Here is a 21,527-nt window from a genome sequence, read left to right on the forward strand (position 1 = left end):
GGAAAATGTGAGTAATTTCTGTCCCCTCCATCCCTATTTCCGTTGCTAATGGAGCTAAAAATTTAAAAACCACATTAGCTATGCATTGTTCGATGTTTATCAAGGGAAAACTATTCCGATTGAAATCTATTATTTACTTTGTGTTAAAATTAAAAAAACAAAATTTTATTGCACTTTGATAGCATGCTCCTTTGTATTAAGCAACTCTTCTTTTGGTGACAAAAAGGTTGCTAAATAGTTAGTTAATAATTCTATAAAGCGAGAAGTTTTTTTTACAATTTTCAAAGCTGGAGTTGTCCTGGCAAGGAGGTACTCAGAGAGCCAGTGTTGAGGCGGCAGTGGTGGGGAGGTGCCTGCGCAGTCTTGCACGGCCCTCACCTGCCAGTAGCTTTTCCCCCACGACTTTAATCGCTTCCCCAGGAAGAAGTCGGAGTCGCTTCTCCCACCCTTCTCATTCACAACAACTGCAAAGACTCGAATAGACAACATTTTCGTTAGTTCCACAGTTTTAGGCCAAGCCAGGGTACTAGAAACATTTTTTCAGTTACCATAAAGCTCTCTATTTGAGATACTACACTAACGACCATTCGTGATTACGGACCCTTCATCCTGAGTGCTCGGCACTCAGTAGTTGACAGATTTATTTACTTATTTTTTTATATAATTGAATATATAAATTTATGCTTAATAAACTGTGTTAATATACTAAATTTGTTGTTCTTATTCCAAAAACTTTACTATGAAAGTAACAATATCAGGAAAAAAAAAAAAAACTTTTAGGGTACTTTTCATATCCTTTTAATTTTCAATTTTTCTTGATAGCAAAAAATGAGAACCGCAGCATTTCTGAATCAATAAACAATTCAAAAGCATCACATGCATTTTTCACAAGTTTTGCAATACCTTTTGGGCCTCATTTGATGAAAATGTTTTTCTCAGTGTTCTTCCAGCTTTTGATGAGGTTTAGAAGACCACTGATAAACATTTTTTACCTTTTAGTCAGCCTTTCTTCAGAACACGTATCGACTCACTCTGAATATTCAAAGTTGCACTTGCACTAGAAGTGCTGTAAATACTTCTAGCAGTATATGTCTGAATAATGATGTCCTTCAAGTGCATTTGTCTTTCTGCCCAAGCCTCGTCCATATCTTCTGACAATAGCTCTCTAACTTATTATTATAATAAGCTGTATGCTGCAAGGAAGGCTTTGCTTTTGCTGTACCAGCCAAAAAACAAAAATATTCTGAGTTACCCTGTGTGTGTGTGTGTGTGTGTGTGTGTGTGTGTGTGTGTGTGTGTGTGTGTGTGTGTGTGTGTGTGTGTGTGTGTGTGAGAGAGAGAGAGAGAGAAGTAGAAAGGAATCACCAAGAAAGAGAAGAATGATGATATCCAGCTCAGGACCCTGGATGTGCCAAACCCATACTAACCAGATGTCACCCCCTGGGATTCATGATGATCTGGCACATATTCATCATCTGAATCACAACTTGAAGACATCTTCTACATCATCTTCACTCAAAATATCTTCTTCTGCTTCATTGAGAGATACATCATCAAAGTCATCTTTGTTTCATCAGTTCATGAATCAAATCATAGTCTTCACCAATCACAAAAATTGTGATTGAACCGAAGGAAAAAAGTAGTGTAAACAGAAACGTGGGGTACAGAGCACTCCAAAGTTACAAAATAGCATAGTAAACAACAATACTTTGAAGTCAATACTTCAAATGACTTTAGAATCTGCAAAAAAAATGTCATGAGACATGGATGCTACCTGGCTTGCCATTCTAAATGGGAAATTGCTTTTTTTCAGAGAAAAAAAGCAATTTCCCACGGGATCACTGCATGCTTTCCAGAATTAAAGGTTTGTCATCCATTTGGAAAATCCATGAACTGAAACGCCACGTTCCCCACCTCACAGATTACCATTTATTTCCACAAGTTGCAGATGTGAAATTGGTGTTTAATCACTGTAAAACTTATTATATCCTTGTTGAAGCAAAATAGAAGGAACTGCAAAACTACAGCAATTAATATTCATAATGGAAATGATATGAGAAAATTCTAGCTTAGCATAGGCATGAAAGCAAGCTTATATAGCATCAGCCAAAAAAAAAAAACCTTTCCCATTTCACCCATCAATTTGCTCCAAATGTTTGTCTAGTTCTGCCTTGAATTTATTTAAGCTATCAACTTCAACAACAGATGGAAGTTTGTTCCAGCAATCAAGCACATGCTGGCTAAAGGCAAACTCCTCCATATCTATTCTACAACTGTCTTTCCTCAATTTGAATTTGTCACCTCAGGAGATTAATCTGGGCAAAGGAAGAATCCCATCAGCATAGAGCTTGCTCAAACCATTCAAGGCCTTATTCACCTCAATCAGATGACCTCGCAGGTGCTTAGTCTCCAGACATCATAATTTTCAAAAATTTTCTTCGTAAAAGCAACCCTTTGTTCCATTCATTAATCTTGCTGCCCATCTCCGTACTCATTCCAGCAGCTCTACATCCTTCCTAAAATGAGGCCTCCAGACCTGTATACAGTACTCAAGGTGTGGCCTGACATTGCCTTATAACAAGGGGATAATCAACTCCTTATCCTTCCTAGAAAAATTCCTGTATATCACTTGACAAGACAACATGAGCTTATACAGCATCAGCCAAAAAATATATAAATTTTTATTATAATAAAAAAAAAAAAAAAAACACCAAATCACCTGACTATTCACTCTATTAGCTTTTCTAGTTCTTCCTTAACTGTCCACTACACAAGAACTGGAAGTTCCTTCCAACTGCTACAATACGTTGTCCAAAAACAAACTACCACAGAAGTAGTAATGAATGTCGGTAAAACTCTGGACCTTGGGTACTAATCCATATTTAGACAAAACGGACAAGAACAAAGCAATGATTGGCAGGTGCTACTCACTCTTTCTCCCGCCCACTGTCTTCCTAGATTGATATGCCTACGGCAGTTTTTCTCAAACTGTGTTCCGTGAAAAATCTTAATTAATAATTAAAAAATAAAATAAATTAATTTTGTATATTTGTAGTGGACACCACTTTTGTATCCTTATAATTTTTAACTTTTCTTTGGTTATTAATATACTGGATAGACTAATAATCAAAGAGATCGTGGAACACTTTATATTGGCACACTTTTGCATAGAGCAAGTATGCATAGAGGTAATGACATCTACGAAAAGTAGCCATGTAGTGATCTAATATGACATTCATATGCAATTTAGCGTGGAGTATACGGGTTGAATAAAAGCAGGCAGCGAACCGATATCATACCTAAACTCACTTCCCTGTTTAATTTTTTTTGACAATTATCATTATTTCAAAATACTACTATTACAATAAATGACCATGGATTTGTGGTTTAAAAGGAGAACTTTAAAATAAGAAGCAAAGTACTTTTAGTAGTGCAACTGTGATGAAAACGAACACAATATTGCCACAAATCAAAAAAACAGGAACCAACTAATAAAAGACCAAAACGAATGTATGATGGCAGTTATTTGAATTTCGGCACTACAAGTGTTGGAAATAAAGATGCTGTTGATGCACAGCGCGTTGTATGTAATAAAATATTACAAACAGTTATTTGGTTAGCATTAGCATTACTAGAGGCATTTGATGCAAGAAAGCAAGCTTATGCAGCATCAGCCAAAAAAAAAAAAAAAAAAAAAAACACAACCACTTCCACTTCACCCCTCTGTTCATTCGAAATACCTGTCCAGTTGAGCCTTAAACTTATTTAGACTATCAACTTCCATGATAAGGGATGGAAGTCTATTTCACCAACCAACCACCCGCTGGCTAAAGGCAAATTTCCTCACATCTATCCTACATCTGTCTTTTCTCAATTGGAATTTATGCCCTCTCAGTGATTATTCTGAGCAAGAAGAAGAATCCCATCAACATTGAGCATGCTCAAACCATTCAAGGCTTTATACACCTCTATCAAGATCACCTCGCTGGTGCCTAGTCTCCAGACACTGTAATTTGCAAAACTTAAGCCTTTCTTCGTAAGAGTACCCCTTTGTTCCATTCGCTAATCTTGTTGCCATTCTCTGTACTCATTCCAGCAGCTCTACATCCTTCTTGAAATGAGGCCTCCAAGCCTGTATACAGTACTCTAGGTGTGGCCTGACCATTGCCTTATACAAGGGAATAATCACCTCCTTATCACTGCTAGAAAAATTGCTATATATCATTGACAATACACCATGAGCTACTCTTGCAGCCCATCTGCACTGCTCAGTGAACTTCATATCTGCCTGCACAACCACCCCCAGGTCCCTTTCATTTCTCTACCACTGTCAGTGTAGTAGCACAGAGTTGATACGTTGCTCTGGGGTTGCTGTTTCCCATATGTAGTACTTTACATTTGTCAATGTTAAACTTCATTTTCAACCTCTCAGCCCATCTGCTCAAACATTCCAGATCCTGTTGCAGCAGCAGCAGTGTCAGTAGTGTCCTTGACAACCCTGCCAACCTTTGTATCATCTGCAAACTTGGACATTAAGCTTGATATACCATCATCAATATCATTTATAAATACAGAAAACAATAATGGACCCAATACTGAACACTGAGGGACTCCACTAATAACATTAGTCCACGATGAGCAGTGTCCATTGATTACCACTCTCTGTCTTCTCCCCCTCAACCACCCCTTTATCAATAGCAGCAATTGGCCTCCAATGCCAAACAGCTCCAATTTGTGCAGCAGTCTTCCATGTGCAGCAGTATCAAAAGCCTTTCTAAGATCCAAGTATATAATATCAAAGTTATTCCCTGCATCCAGTTCTTTTGTGACTGCATCATAGTATCCAATCAAATTGGTCAGGCAAGACTTCCCCTTAACAAAACCATGCTGTGTCTGATCTATAACTGAAGTCTTGTCTAGCTGATCCTGCAGTGCTTCTTTAACCAGTGCCTCCATTAATTTTCCGGGAACAGAAGTTAAACTAACAGGCCTATAATTACTTGTGTCGCCCTTTGATCCTCCTTTGTGAATTAGGGTCACATTTGCACATCTCCAGTCCATGGGTACTTCCCCTGAGTCCAAGGAAGCTCTCATAATTATGGCTAAGGGTTTGCTTACTTCCTTTGCTGCCTCCTTTAATATAACTGGATAGATCCCATCCACCCCAGGTGCTTTTCTTGTATTTATCTTCAACAATTTCTCCTCCACTTTACTCTCAGTTATTACAAGATTCTCTAGCTTACTGCCAGAGTTGAATACACCTCTGGCATTCCCCTCGCTGAATAACTCCTCACGTGTGAATGTTGATGCAAAATATTCATTTAGTTTGTTAGCTACCTGAGCAGAATCAACAACAGTTGACCAATTGATATCAAGTGGACCAATCTGATTCATCCCCTTCCTTCTAGAGTTTACATAAGTAAAGAACTCTTTGCTGTTTTTCTTTATATCCCTTGCCAAAGATTTCTCGTAATCTGCCTTCGCCTGCCTAACCTCCTTTGTAACTTGGTTACAGATCAACTTGTATCTATCATAGGCTTCTGTGTCACGTGTTAATTTGTATGTATCCTATGCATTTTTCTTCTCTGCCATATGTCTCATTAGTTCATCTGACATCCATTTTGGCCTAAACCTTGAACAATATTTCTTAGTTGGTATGTAAAGCCTAGTAGCTTCCAAGATAAGTTCTTTGATTGCTTCCCATTTTGAATTTGCTGTTGGTAACATCATCAGTTGGTCCCAATGTATAGAATTTAAATACTATATCAGTCCATTGTAGACGCCTTTACGAAAGCAATAACCCTTCCCTTTACCCCTAATGGTAGTTACCTCTTTGAGTAAATACCACTTCAGCACACTGTGATCACTGCCACCTAGTGGTTCATTTACCTGCAGATTTTTAATGCATGAAGAATCACTACTGATAATCAAATCAAGAGTATTACTCCCTCTAATTGCCTCCCGAACATGCTGATGTAGAAAACAATCATCCAATAAACCCACAAAAGGCTTGCTAGTGTGTGAGTGACCAACCCACAAATTCCAGTCAATATCTGGCAAATTAAAATTTCCCCATTATCAAGACTCTCTGATTTACTGGCCCACTCTATTTCCCTGTACAATTTCTTATTATACTCATCAGAGTCATTAGGCCTATAGCACACTTCTACTCTCAATTTTGATCTCCCAATGCTTATGTCACACCAAACTGACTCGACACTGCTCTGTCCAGCAATGTCGAATGGCTTCACTTCCTTGGTTTTAATGTATTTCTTAACTAATAACATAACCCCTCCTCCCTTCCTATCCTGTCTATCCCTTCTGTAGACATTGTACTCCCTAAATACCAGTTCTGCATTCCTTATATCTGTGTGACACCACGTCTCTGAAATCCCCACAATATCTGCCTTTGATGTTTTGAGCAATACCTCAAATTCATCAAATTTATTTACTAAACTCCTAGCATTGGTGTACACGCAAGTATACATGCACCGTTCTTTTTCTTAGCTACCCTAACACAACCCATGTGTTTACTTGTACCCCAATGATTCCCAGCAGTCTCTGAAATATCCTGCATCTTATTTTCCAGGCTGCGACTCCTTCCAATAGAAGCAGTGCAAGAATCACTTTCACCTCTGCCAGTTGCTACTGTTAATCTATTAGTCCTTGTATTATCCCCCCAATCTAGCAGTTTTCCGACCCACCTAACACTGCCTCGATAGCATCAGCAAACATTCTTGCAACTTTTCTATTTAAGTGTATCCCATCCCTGTAGAAGCAGTCTCTCCTGTTAACAAGTACAGACCAGGCTGAAAAAAATTCTACCCCTTGAGCCTTGCACAATCTTTCCAGGGCCGAATTGATCGACAAGGCTCTGATCATATACTCCCTCCTATCGTGTCTGGGCAGAATTGCAGACTAACTTGGTTACAGATCAACTTGTATCTATCATACGCTTCTGTGTCCCGTGTTAATTTGTATGTAACCCATGCATTTTTATTCTCTGCCATATGTCTCATTAGTTCATCTGACATCCATTTAGGCCTAAACCTTGAACAATATTTCTTAGTTGGTATGTAAAACCTAGTAGCTTTCCACTAAACTTGTTTCGTATGTGTTCCGTAAATATATTGTGAGTATTTAGACTAAGGCGCATTTAGGGCTAGAGCCTCAAGCTGCGAACAAATTTGGACTATGTATATAAAGTGCTTAGCATCATAATACACAGCCATTTCTGAATAAACAGAAAATTTTTAAGGTGGCATCGTTTTAGGTTATATCTCATATTGTGAATACCTTCACAACGAGTTGCCATGATATTGCACTACTTCGAATAAGTAACGCTTCACCTAAGGAGAAGACTAATGTTACTTATTCTCAGATAGGTACCACCACCCAGACAGCACCGTTTCAGTGCTATTTGGCCCTTCTTCAGTGAGTGGGTAGGTACCCAAGTGATGCAATGATGGCAAAAACAGTTATGAAGTATAACTCCACAATATGAGAGATGCCTGATGGTGTATGATGTATACATCATATTGTGGAGTTATACTTCATAACTGTTTTTGAAGTATAACAGTTCATAACTAGTTATACTTCATAACAGTTATGAAGTATAACTCCACAATATGAGAGATGCCTGATGGTGTATGATGTATACATCATATTGTGGAGTTATACTTCATAACTGTTTTTGCCATCATTGCATCACTTGGGTACCTACCCACTCACTGAAGAAGGGCCAAATAGCACTGAAACGGTGCTGTCTGGGTGGTGGTACCAATCTGAGAATAAGTAACATTAGTCTTCTCCTTAGGTGAAGCGTTACTTATTCGAAGTAGTGCAATATCATGGCAACTCGTTGTGAAGGTATTCACAATATGAGATATAACCTAAAACGATGCCACCTTAAAAATTTTCTGTTTATTCAGAAATGGCTGTGTATTATGATGCTAAGCACTTTATATACATATATTGTGAGATAAAGTGTTCTGTGACTAAGTCATTCTTCTCTTTCTTGGTGATTCCTTTCTACTTCTGATTCACTCTCTCTCTCATATTTTTATGGCTGGTGCATCATAAGCCTCAGGCTTCCTTGCACCATATGGCTAATAATAAAGTTTGGGAAAAGCTGGCCTAGAGCCCCCCCCCCCACTTGCCGTTGTTTTTAAATCAGGAACTCGTTTTTCGACAGCGAGATGGGGGGGGTGATAAACATCCTGCCTAAGCTCGGCACCCATCCTGTGCCTCGACGGCGCAAAACAATCATAAAGAAAACGCCTTCACAATAATTCCCCCAATCACAGAACTCGACCGTACAATCTCTCCGTTCTACGATCACGCCCACTGCGGAACACAAGTGGTATCCAAATAATGGATTACAGCCAAAAATGACTCTGTAAGCGAATGTACCACAAAATACAATGTGGAACAGTAGGTATACTTTTACGAGTTCCCACTAGGAATAGTGCACGTTTCAATACAGTATTTTTTTAAATAGCTGGCTGCGGGTACACTCATTCTGTAGTACATTTGAACTACGGCATATCGATGTAAGTTATATCGAAACTGCATTGTACTCACACAAAATATAAAATAAAAATAACCGGTCCTGTATTTAGCATTTATTACCTTGAACTAAAAATCTTTGTTCGTTAAGAACAGTAATGGCATTCAGGCACAGTAACATTGCTTCAAATGAACTATAGATAGTAACAGCCATAACAACAGAGGAATAAATTATAACACTACTACCACGATAAATATATATATATTCAAAACATAAGCCTTCTCTTATATATGCAAAACACAGTACAACTAAAACTGCCTTCACCCAAAACTTATCAGAAGCCACAACAACAATCCTCGATACCAGAAAAATAAGATTTTAACAAGTCAAACCGCTAACAGTGATACGAAATATGCAAAAAATTTCCAACTTTTGACATTTTCTCGATTTCATTTTTTTATTATTTATTTATTGGGTTATTTATAAATTTATTTATTTTTATGTTATTATTATTTTTTGGAAAATATGAGAATTCGGAATTTTTCTTAAAGCACAACATCCAAAACTGGGAATTTTCGATAAATCTTTGTTCTACAAACACTACAACATAAGACAAAAGTTTCGGATTAATTGTGAGTTGCTCTATTCCTGTGAATATGACGCCCGAAAAGTTCTAGTCCCACTTAAGGAATGTAGAGAATAATTCCTTCCCCCCCATATCCAATTTTATTAGACCCCTAAATTTAACTCTAAAGTCCAGCTATAGAACCAAAAGAAATAAGATGTCCCACCTGGTTTACAAAATAGATATCGCCATCCTCAAGAATTATTAGAGAGTTGGAAAAGAAGCTTCCTATATCTAAAATAAAGGTAATCCCTGTTGATCTATAATATAAATCTTTGTTAAAATTCAGATTTTGGGTACCACTCAACACTTCGACTAAAAGTCAGGAAGAAGGCAGTGATTGGCATGTGCCACTCACTGTTTTCCACCGCCCGCATCCTCCTAGGTTGATATGTCTAGGGTGTTTACCCTCCCCCCAATTGAGGCTGTTTTAAAATCGGGGACTCGTTTACCGATTTTAAAAGAGGGGGATAGGAGGTATAAACACCCTACCGAAGCTAAGCACGACCTACCTTGAATACACAAAACAATCAGAAACAAAACCCCTTCACAATAATCACAGAATTCAACGTACAACCACTCCGTTTCTACGACCACGCCCAGTAGGGGGAGACAATTGGTACCCAAATAATAGATTTTAGCCTATTATTTGGGTACCAATAAGGTACCTTATATATATTTTTCGCATATATTTTTTCTATAAATCCATACTATTCATGTTTGATAGAGATGAGCCATTAATTAACTTAACTGCCCTGTTTTGAATGGAATCCAAGCCTGAGAGAGGTTTCAAGACGCCGCCGACACAGATGTAGGAAAAATATTCATTTGTAAGACGAATTTCCAATTTGCGCAGAGTAAACAACAGTTCGGAAGAAAAGTAATGCCGAGAGAGAAAGAGAAAAATCAGTTTTTGATGCACAGGAAACAATATTTGTAATGTTCTTAGGCCAAAACAAATTAGAAGTCAGGGTAATCCTCAAAATACAGGGTGTCTCAAAAATATTGGTACAAACATTTAGGGGGGTAGGTAACATCTAAAGGAATGTGAATCGCATAGAAACCGGAAACGTCACGGGAAAGTAGTAGCAGAGGCAAAAGAAGCAGAAATGACACAAGACAGTAATTAGTGGCAAACATTTATTTGACATAATATTAACAATGGAGTACGAGATGGATGCATTTCATGATGTTACAACAAATGCTCGAAAGTTCCACCATGAGACGCGCTACATGCGTGACACCGACCCAGCATGGATTGGCGGACACGATCGAACACACCTGGAGTTTCTTTGACAGTAGCAGCAGTGCAGACGAGTCTCTCCAGGAGATCCATTTCCGTCTCCACGGGCGATTCATACACGATAGATTTGAGGGCCCCACAGAAAGAAATCAAGGCTCGATAAATCAGGTGAGCGTGGGAGCCAGACAACGGGTCCACCACAGCCAATCCCTCGACGCCCAAAACACCTGTTCAAATGGTCACGAACACACCTTCCATAATGGGCAGGCGCCCCGTCGTGTTGAAACCAAATGTTGCGTCTCAGATTTGCTGGAACATCGTTAAGTAACCCTGGTACAACTTGTTTAAGAAAGATTCGATATTTAGCGGAGGTCATGCGGGATGGTAACAGGTATGGGCCGACTAAACAGTCACCGACCATACCTGCACACACATTTATTGCGAATCGATGTTGTACCACATAGGGGCGCACACCGTGTGGGCCCTCTGTTAATCCATACACTAGGTGCATATCTGTCAAGTCAGTTCGTATATCGATGCATGCTCTTCGTGCGGCGACTATTGTTTAATGAGTAAACCAGAAATTTTCCCTCTCGCGAACTGATGAACAGCGCCGTGTACCGACTTACGGTGACGTTTCCGGTTATGGGTTCCTATACGATTCACATTCCTTTAGATGTTACCTACCTCCCCTAAGCGTTTGAAACAATATTTTTGAGACACCCTGTATAAATATCATATCTGATTTTTAGAAGGATTTGATTCAACTAAGATACCTTTGCTGCACTAGAGACTTAGCTGATGATCAGCATTTAAGGAATTGGTACTGGATATTCGAGAAGTCGAACCTGTTTGTACAGGACAGAATTTCTCAAATTTGCAGGTAGAATGCAATGATCATCATCAGCAAAACTGGGGACAGGATTTCCAGTCAATGGAAGAAAGTCATTAAAAAACAACAGGAAAAGAGTGGGAGAACAAATTGAACTTTGGGGAACACGAGCATTAGTGGAGAAGTAAGATGGAAGAGACCCATCTACTATCGCCTAAAATTGGATACCCAATTATAAAAAGCCTTTGAAGTATTTTCACCTAACCCTCCATTGAATTGGTCCATAAATGGGTACCTTAAGCGAGAATATCAGCAATGGACCATCACCTATAGAATCACTACTCGCGATCGAAGATGGAAGGTATCTAGATAGCTTGAGAATTGACAGTTAACTAATTTCTCCATTACTTTAGAAAGAGTAGAAGTAAATGCATTGGAACGATAATTGGACAGGAGAGATTTGTCCCCCTTTTAGAAACTGGATGGATAATAAAAAAATTGCCAAGCAGAAGGAAAAACACCTTTGGAACAAGAAAGTGAAAAAAAGGCGATACAGAACAGGAGCACAGATGTTGAAAAAAAAACGTAGAAATAACCATCAGAACTTGTAGTATTCTTAGCATCAAGATTGTTCAAAATTCCTCTGCCATCCATTTAAAGGAAGACCACAGGAGGCATTAAATGGAGTGTACTGGGAATGACGGGAAGTGGTTTACCAGGATCATGAATACACGATTTGAAAGAAAATTAGGATGCCAGCAAAGTAGCTTCATATTTGGCTAAAGTGGAAATATCACCATCTGGTTTTTGAGAGTGGTGGGAATTAGGGCTTGCATAAAACGGAGAAATTTCAAAACCGAGTTTAACCGAAGTTTACTCATAAAACCAGTTTTAAAACCGATTTTCTCAGACTTAGGGAAAATAATTAAAAGCTTATACACAGGTATTTATTTTATCTTGGGTAGATTGTACAAATCATAATCAAATCTTTTAAAAACAAAATCTATCACCTCTTATAGTAAAAAAATAATAAAAAAATTAAAATGCTCCAAAAAAGTAACCAGCTTGATTGTTGTTGTTATGGAGGCTTAATGGCACATAAGCTGCTAAGGCTATAATGTGCCTATTCACTTATTTTATTAAAACATGAGTTTTCCCAAAATCAGAAGAAAATCTGAAATCAGAAATAATTAAGAAGCCCAGTCTACCTGAGAAAGTCAAAAAATTCAGAAATATTTGCCTTATCACCAATCAGATTTTCAAGAGTTATTGATTTATGAAGATTAACCAGTGAGATCAAGGATGAAGTTCTGGCTTGTTTATAATAGGGGCAGCCAATAAGAATATGTTTTACAGTCAAATTGTTAGAGCAATGTGTACATTGTGGTGGATCATCTCCTGTCAGTAAATGAACGTGGGTCAGATGGGTATGTCCTATTCTTGCCCTTGAGAGGACTACTTCTTCTCGTCTCGATGTACGGACACTGGAGCGCCAAATTTTCGGGTCTTGTTTAAAATGAAAGAGTTTATTATTAGTCTGAGAGTGCCAGAGTCCTGTCCATTGTGATAGGCAAGCAGCAGGAACGGTTAGTGCATAATCTGATGCTAGAACAGGGATGTTGGTTAAATCTAAGGTATTTGGATTTTTTGCAGCTTTATCGGCCAGTTCATTGCCTAAAATACCGGAATGTGCTGGAATCCAGCAAAAAGCGACCTGTTGATTGCGTTCTTTAATTTGCAGTAATAAACCAGCTTAAGATTATACAAAATTACAAATTGTATTCAAATCCTTTGAATAAAAACTATCTTCTCGTATAGTAAACAAAAAAAAAAAAAAAAAAAAAAAAATAATAATAATAATAATAATAAAATAAAAATAATGTAAAAAAAAACAGCTTAAAGTATTTGTAAAATACTTTACAAATAGTAAAGTATTTAAAAATAAATACTTTACTATTTATTGCTCAGCTTTTTTCTGAAAATGATCCTTAAAAAAAAAAACAGTATATTAAGCATTTTTTTCTGATAGACTTGACCTTATTTTTGTGTTAAAGAGACCAGTGATCGAAAACACTCTCTCAGATTGGACACTTGTTGGTTTAATGGTCAGCAGTGCTCTATAAACTTTCTCCAGCTTTTCACTTCTACTGCTAGTTGCCTCCAAATTTTTTTTTTAAATTCTTTGCTGATTTCCAATTCACTCGGATATTTTGAAGGCTCTTCAGTTAATTTCTTTATTACACTATCATACTCTCGCATGAGTGTATCTCCAACATCGGAACTAGACGAGTCTTGTTTTCTTCTAAAAGAACAGTTCGTTTATTTTCAGTTTCTTCATTCAACGCTAAGACTCCTTCGGAATGTTTTGCAAATAATCTCTGATAAATCTCTTCAGCATGTTTTTTCAAAACTTGCTTACTTGGAATATCAAAAGTTCTTGAACCTGAATCTTCTTTCCTAAACTTTTTGGGGTTGTGTAGATAGCTCAGCAAAGCCACAGTTGGGCAATTTCGTCTTGCATTGTAACGCTGCAAAAGGCTTTGGCGAAACTTTAAAGCAAGCGGGTTTTCTGCTGTATCAAGCTTATCAAGCAGAAATTCTATTGAAGACTCTGCTTTAAGTAAGTCTGTATCTTATGAGGTTATAGCCTTCAGAATCATTTAAACTGGTCGCAAAGTTTCACATAGCAATTCAAGTGTTTTCCAGTCATCGTCAGACACAGCTTCAGTTGACAGTACTGCACATAGAGCATTTGGAATGCAATTTTTCAATTTCAAAAATCTCTAAATCATATAGAAGGTGCTATCCCATCTAGTCTTGCAATGTAATATAAGTTTATATTCTTTCTTATTAAATTTTGCTTTAACAAAATTTTGTAATAGGTCATTTTTGGTAGGCGATTTTCGAAAAAGCTTGCAAATTTTTCTGATTTTGTTAATAGTTTGTGCAATATTGGCCATTGGATTGAAGAAATAAATGAGCTCATCGGTAAAGTCGGTTTGATAAAGCATGCCTTGCTGTCTTTCTTCAACTTCTTCATTATTTTCATTTTCTTCATTGTCTTTGGGAGACTCAGAGACTGTGGCACCATAATTGATTGCTTTTTCATAAAGTACATCTATAACTGACAGATGTATACAATGGGTTATACATTGTTGATGATTAGGCGTAATTTACTTGCCAAACTTAATCATCATTGCTGCTCCATCGGTGGTGCAGGCAACAATATCCTCATCCAAGTTCAAAGCAAATTCCTTCAAGTGTCCATTCACAATTTGCTCAGTTCTTCTGCTATCAAGTGAACCATTAATCTCAATAAGACCTAACGACCAATGATTATCTTTTGAATGCACATTTATATTCATATACCTTTTATTTTGTATAGACGTATATTCGTCTAGAGTCAATGAATACCGTGCACCCAAAACCAATGAATTTTTGAAATGCTGAATGAGTTCTTCTTTCTTAGTTTTATAATAATTCAGAACCATATTTTTAATTCCATTCACTGAGACTGGTGGTAATTTATCGTATTTATTTATCTGAAGGTGAAGATTTGATTGTATAAACTCACTCTTGGCAATTGAATTAAAAGAAAATCCATCTAAAGCAGCTAATTTTGAAATCTCTTCTTCCGTAGATTTTTAACGACAGAGTTTTTTAATGTTCTTATCATTTTTACGGGAGGTTCACTGTTATCTTGTTTAATGTCAATCTGATGCATTTTCTTTAAATGCAACGTCAAAGATGATGTAGATCCTCCAGACGACTTCATGCTTCATCTTTGCTTTTTCGAGCAAAATAATTCCATACATTTGATTTCATCTTAAACATATTAAGAGTAATAAATATTAATTAGTAGGAATTTATATCACCTACAATTTTAAATAAAAATATTGAAGATAACACAGGCACAATACTATGAGTCACTCCCGCAAGCACTGAATGAAGAGTCTAAACAAAGCAAGTTTCAAAATTTTCACAAAAGAAATTTTTTATTTATTTACTTGCAATTTTTTTTTCCCCCAATTAAATCTATTGTATTTTCAAAATTACATAAAAGCTAAATTTGGTGAAACTGTTTTTTTGGAAAACATTTGATCGCAAATTTAATAGGAATAAAGAAGAAAAAAACTTTCTACGATTGAAATTTGATGCAATATTCAGCGAATCTGTTTCTAGTGGGTAACCATCAATAAGGCGCGTTCCATAACTTGCCTGGCGAACAAGATAGATGGAACGGAGAAATGTTGAGCATTTTCTTTTACGCTATCGCTCCGACTCACTCAGTCGAAAATGAGTACACCTGCATCGTGCCATGATACAGGTGGGAAGATAAAAGGTACCGCTCCTAGATTTGGGCCACTTGCCCATGAGATTCGTACCTAAACATAAAATAAAATAAAATAAAAAAACATGTTTAAAACATAAAGCAGTTGAACGATCCAGACAAACGAACAAACAAAAGAAAATGTGCGTAACAAAAAACTATATTCGAGGGCTAACTAAAAAAAATATTCGAATCCGGTTTTAGAAGCTCGGTTTCGGTTTTAACAACTTAATATGAAAACCGGGTTTAACCGGTTTATAAAACCGGTTTGCCAGCCCTAGTGGGAACAGACATAATTATTATTACAATTATTATAATTATTATTATTATAATTATTATTATTATTATTATTTCTCCCTAATTGGGGAATCCATTCCGTGACAGGCACGGCAAACAAGTACGCAGAGTGGTTGTAAATGTCTGATATTACAGTTGCTCGAAGAAATCTCTGACTGTCCTACATGTGTTCAGGATTGCGACTTTCTGGAGTTCCTTGTAGGTGATCTCTGGGAGAACTATTGCTGCTAGGCTGCTATGTGCAGTCTTTTGTACCATACCGGTGGTTAACACGATGATCGGGATGGTCGATACTACTTGCATATGCCACGTCTCCTTGACCTTATGTCTCAGGTTCGTGTACTTCCTAATTTTTATCTCATGGGTTTTCTGGACATTGCTAGGGTTGGGCACTGCTATGTCAATCAGGTAGGTAGCCTTTTCCATCTTGTTCACCAGGGTCTGGTCTGTTATGTCTGGTCTGTTGTGCGGGATCGTCTTATCCGTTATTATGGCGTGGTCCCAGTACAGCTTGTAGCTTCGGGTCTCCAGTTCGGACTTGTAGTAGGGTACACTTTCTTTGGTCAACTGGAATTTCCTCGCTAGCTTCTGATGTACTATCCTGGCTACCTGGTCGTGTCTATGAGCGTACTCAGTCTGGGTGATCACCTTGCACCCCACGGTGATGTGTTGGATCGTTTCTGAGGGCAGGTGGCTTCATCCACATGTGTCATCTGACATTCCGGACTCCTTTGATATCTATTTTCTATAGTATCTGCTGTTGATTACCTGGTCTTGGATGACCAGCATGAATCCTTCAGTCTCGGAGAAGAGCGTCCCGCTTGTGAGCCATGCATTGAAAGCAATGTTATCGATTTGATCTTGATGGAGGTCATTGTAGTGTCTGCCATGAAGTGTCTTCTTTGTCCATCTTTCTATCTTCGTTTCTTGTACCGTTTGGGCGGGAGGGGTTCCTCGCTTAGATTGGTTGTGGTATATAATTATCTATCTTCCTTATGGCCTGGTGGAGTGGTGCTGTGTTATTCTCAAAGTAATCTTTCTGGTTAACTATCGTTGTTTTCTTTTGTTCTGTCAGGTCTATCAGGCCTCTTCCTCCCTCTTTCTGAGGTATTGTTATTCTCTCCATTGCTGACTTCGGGAGGTATTGGGAACTATTGGTCATCATCGTCCTTGTCTTTCGCATGATATCTTTTAGCTCGGTGTTAGTCAAATTTATGAACCCGAATGTGTATGTTATTACAAGAGCTGCATAGGTCTTTATGGCTTTAACTGTGTTCCATCCGTTCAATTTTGCTTTGAGCAGGCTTCTGAGTCTCTGTTGATATTTTTCAGTCAGACACTTCTTGATTTCCTTGTGTTCCAACTGCTAAGCCTGCATCATCCCTAAGTATTTGTAAGTCTCTCCTTCTGTCATAGTTTCGATCTCTTTACCAGTCAGCAGTTGGTAGTTTCGGCGTACTAAATTTCCGTTGTGCAGTGTGTGTCTTGCATTTTTCTAGACCAAATTCCATCCTGATGTTCTTGCTGAATTCTTCGGTGATCCGAAGTATTTGCTGGAGTTGCTTCTCTGTTGCCACGTAGAGCTTGATGTCATCCATGTACATCAGGTGGGTGAGGGGTGTACAGGTTCTTTCTTCCTTCTTTGAGGTTATATCCGGGATTGCTGCCGCTGAGCATGGTGGATAGCGGGTTGAGTTCTAGATAGAACCATAGTGGGCTCAGAGCACTCCCTGAAAGATTGCTCTTCTCTTGGGGATTGGCCTGGTTGTGATGTTCTCGACTTTAATGGTGGTACTCCATTTCGCCATTGTTGCTCCTAGGAGGTTTGCCACTATCGGATTGACCTTGTAGATCTTTAGGGTCTCTATTAGTCAGCTATGAGGTACGGAGTCGAAGGCTTGGCAGTAATCGATATAGGCCGTGTATAGGTTGCGTTGCTTCTTGAAGGCTTGCTCAATAACTGCGGCATCTATGCTTAATTGCTCCTTGCATCCTTTACTCCTCCGCTTGCATCCTTTCTAGTGTTCGGCCATTACGTTCTGACGCTCTAAATGGTCTGATTTATTTTTAGTTATGCAGCTGGTAATTATCTTGTGATGCATAAGGGTTGGGAAGAATGTGATTGCCTGTATTTCGCCGGGTCTCTTGTATTTTCATCTTTATGCTCCAGATATGTGACGCCTTCAGTTAGAAACTTCGGGATTGTTTCCAGGTTGCTTATCATTCCAATGAACTTCTCTGCTAGTTGATTTTGTGTGCAGGTGAGCTTCTTGTACCAGTAGTGGGTGTTCCTGATCGAATGTTTTATTTCTTCTTCTCGAATCTCTAACTCTCTCATCTCTTGTATGTCCTTCGTTTTATTCTTTTCTACTTCTATCCAGAATGCTCTGCTGTTATGTCTTACTTTATTTCTCCAGTTATTTCCCCAGAACTCTTCGATCGTCTTCTTCTAACGTGGTCCATTTCCTGCTTTCTGATGTTCACCCAGTTTCCTGTAGAAGTTTCTTAGGTCCTCATTGAAGATTCGGTTGTTTATTTTCCTCTGAGAGCTCTCTTGGTAACTGGGTAGTCTCTCGTTGAGTGCAAGGGCGTTCTGCTTCAATATGTACAAGTACAGTAATGGCATTAGCATTTAACATTAGAATTAGTAGAGGCATATGATGCAAGAAAGCAAGCTTATGCACCGCCGGCCATAAAAAAAAAAAAAAAAAAAAAAACACTTCCATTTCACACCTCAATTCGTTCGAAATACCTGTCCAGCTGCGCTTCAAATTTATTTATGCTATCAACTTCCACAACAAGGGATGGAATTCGGTTCCAACAATCAACTACCCGCTGGCCAAAGGCAAATTTCCGCACGTCTGTCCTACATCTGTCTTTCCTCAATTTGAATTTATGCCCTCTCAGGTGATTATTCTGAGCAAGAGGAAGAATCCCATCAGCATTGAGCATGCTCAAACCATTCAAGGCTTTATACACCTCTATCAGATCACCTCGCTGGTGCCTTGTCGCCAAACACTGTAATTTGGCAAACTTAAGCTTTTCTTCTTAAGAGCACCCCTTTGTTCCATTCACTAATCCTGTTGCCCTTCCGTGCACTCGTTCCAGCAGCTCTAGATCCTTCTTAAAATGCCTCCAAACCTATATACAGTACTCAAAGTGTGGCCTGACCATTGCCTTATACAAGGGAATAATCACTTCCTTATCCCTGCTGGAAAAATTCCTGTATATCATGGACAATACACCGTGAGATACCCTTGCAGCCCGTCTGCACTGCTCCGACAACTTCATATCTGCTTGCACAATTACCCCCAGGTCCTTTTCATTCTCTACCACTGTCAGTGTAGTACCACAGAGTTGATACGTTGCTCTGGGGTTGCTGTTTCCCATATGTAGTACTTGACATTTGTCAATGTTAAACTTCATTTTCCACCTCTCAGCCCATCTGCTCAACCTTTCCGGATCCTGTAGCAGCAGCATAGCGTCAGTAGTGTCCTTAACAACCCTGCCAACCTTTGTATCGTCTGCAAACAAACTTGGACATTAAGCTTGATATACCATCATCAATATCATTTATAAATGCAGAAAACAATAATGGGCCCAACACTGAACCCTGTGAAACTCCACTAATAACATTAGTCCACGATGAGTAGTGTCCATTGATTACCACTCTCTGTCTTTTTCCCCTCAACCATCCCTTTATTCATAGAAGCAATTTGCCTCCAATGCCACACTGCTCCAATTTGTGCAGCAGTCTTCCATGTGCAACAGTATCAAAAGCCTTTCTAAGATCCAAATATATAAATATATAATATCAAAGTTATTACCTGCATCCAGTTCTTTTGTGACTGCGTCATAGTATCCAATCAAATTGGTCAGGCAATTCTTTCCCTTAACAAAACCAAACCTTGCTGTGTTCGCGCTGTAACTGAAGTTTTGTCTAGATGATCCTGCAGTGCTTCTTTAACCAGTGCCTCCAATAGTTTTCTTAGAACAGAAATTAAGCTCACATGTCTATGATTACTTGAGTCAGCCTTTGATCTTCCTTTGTGAATTGGGTTACATTTGGCAATCTCCAGTCTATGGGTAACTCCCCTGAGTCCAAAGAAGATCTCATGATTATGGCTAAGGGTTTGCTTACTTCCTTTGCTGCCTCCTTTAATATAACTGGATAGATCCCATCCACCCCAGGTGCCTTTCTTGTGTTTGTCTTCATAGTGACATAGTGTTTTTTGACAGGTGGCACCGGTGCTTTCGCACACCTCCGCATTTGAATCTCTTGTGAAGTAAGACAGTACTGTCAAGGCTAGAAAGCATATGTTAGTGTATGTTCATGTTTGATTAGTGCGGGTTATGTTGTTCATCTGGCCGCTTAGCCTAGAGTCTGTGGAACACCACATACTGCTAATTACCGTCACTGGCACTGGGAGCCGGACCAGGTAAGTGGGAAGAGAACTCTGGCTGGTAGACCCTGGGATTAGCCTGAGCTTCCCAGGGAGGGCCAAAAAAAAAATAAAATAAAATAAAATAAAAAAATAAAAGTAATAAAAAATAAAAAAATAAAAATAAATAATAATAATAAATAAATAAAATAAGACAAAGAATAAAGATAAAATAAAAAATATATATAAAAAATGAATAAATAAATAAAATAAAAAATTAAAAAATATAATAAAAAAATATATAATTTTTTTTCTTCTTTTGTTTATCTTCATGTGGACATGTGTGTGTATAGGTAGGGTGGCTCCTAGAACGTCCGTTCAAATCCACCTCGTTTCTTTGTACGTTGAACAGACTCTGCAAAACAGGCCAGCGTGTAATAGTGCAATGTTCGTGTAGTTTAATGCATGTTATGTTGTTGTGTTATGCTGACCTCTTGGCTATCGAGAAGCAGCTATCACCAGGAAGGCTGCTTCTAGATACTCGTCCACCCCACAGGAAGGTGGGCCAGTTCCAGTAGATTGGACGCATAAGGTCTCAGGTTATGAGACAACAACACTTAAAAAAAAAAAAAAATCTTCAACAATTTCTCCTCCACTTTACTCTCAGTTATTACAAGATTATCTATCTTACTGCCAGAGTTGAATACGCCTCTGATATTTCCCTCGCTGAATAACTCCTCATGCGTGAATGTGAATGCAAAATATTCATTTAATTTGTTAGCTACCTGAGCAGGATCATCAACAGTTGAACCATCGATATCACGTGGATCAATCTGATTCATCCCCTTCCTTCTAGAGTTTATATAAGTAAAGATCTCTTTGCTGTTTTTCTTTGCATCCCTTGCCAAAGATTTCTCCTAATCTGCCTTCGCCTGCCTAACCTCCTTTGTAACTTGGTTACAGATCAACTTGTATCTATCATAGGCTTCTGTGTCACGTGTTAATTTGTATGGATTCCATGCATTTTTCTTCTCTGCCATATATCTCATTAGTTCATCTGACATCCATTTAGGCCTAAACCTTGAACAATATTTCTTAGTTGGTATGTAAAGCCTAGTAGCTTCCCAGATAAGTTCTTTGAATGCTTCCCATTTTGAATTTGCTGTTGGTAACATCATCAGTTGGGCCCACTGTATAGAATTTAAAGTATTCTCCTATTCTCTGATTTCTGGTGTCATGTTTGTTGTGGACACTGTATGTCTTGAGGATGCTCTTCACCTTTCCAATCAATTTCTTATTTCTATTACCC

The 21,527-nt window shown here is 38.3% G+C and overlaps 1 protein-coding gene across 2 annotated transcripts in view; it reads right to left on the reverse strand.

Annotated features, from left to right (window-relative positions):
• LOC150089337 (immediate early response 3-interacting protein 1) overlaps positions 1-8,850 on the reverse strand; it is a 71,724-nt gene extending 62,874 nt beyond the window's left edge. For both annotated transcript variants that reach the window (XM_090368510.1, XM_090368509.1), the window contains exon 1: positions 8,632-8,850. In XM_090368510.1, the coding sequence (XP_090224636.1) occupies positions 8,632-8,722 (91 nt within the window). In that variant the 5' untranslated portion in view covers positions 8,723-8,850. The remainder of the gene's footprint in view (positions 1-8,631) is intronic.
• Between the last annotated feature and the right edge of the window lie 12,677 nt (positions 8,851-21,527).

The sequence above is a fragment of the Mastigoproctus giganteus genome, chromosome 2 (genome assembly GCF_048544385.1).
Source record: "Mastigoproctus giganteus isolate SK-2022 chromosome 2, ASM4854438v1, whole genome shotgun sequence".
Taxonomy (NCBI): domain Eukaryota; kingdom Metazoa; phylum Arthropoda; class Arachnida; order Uropygi; family Thelyphonidae; genus Mastigoproctus; species Mastigoproctus giganteus.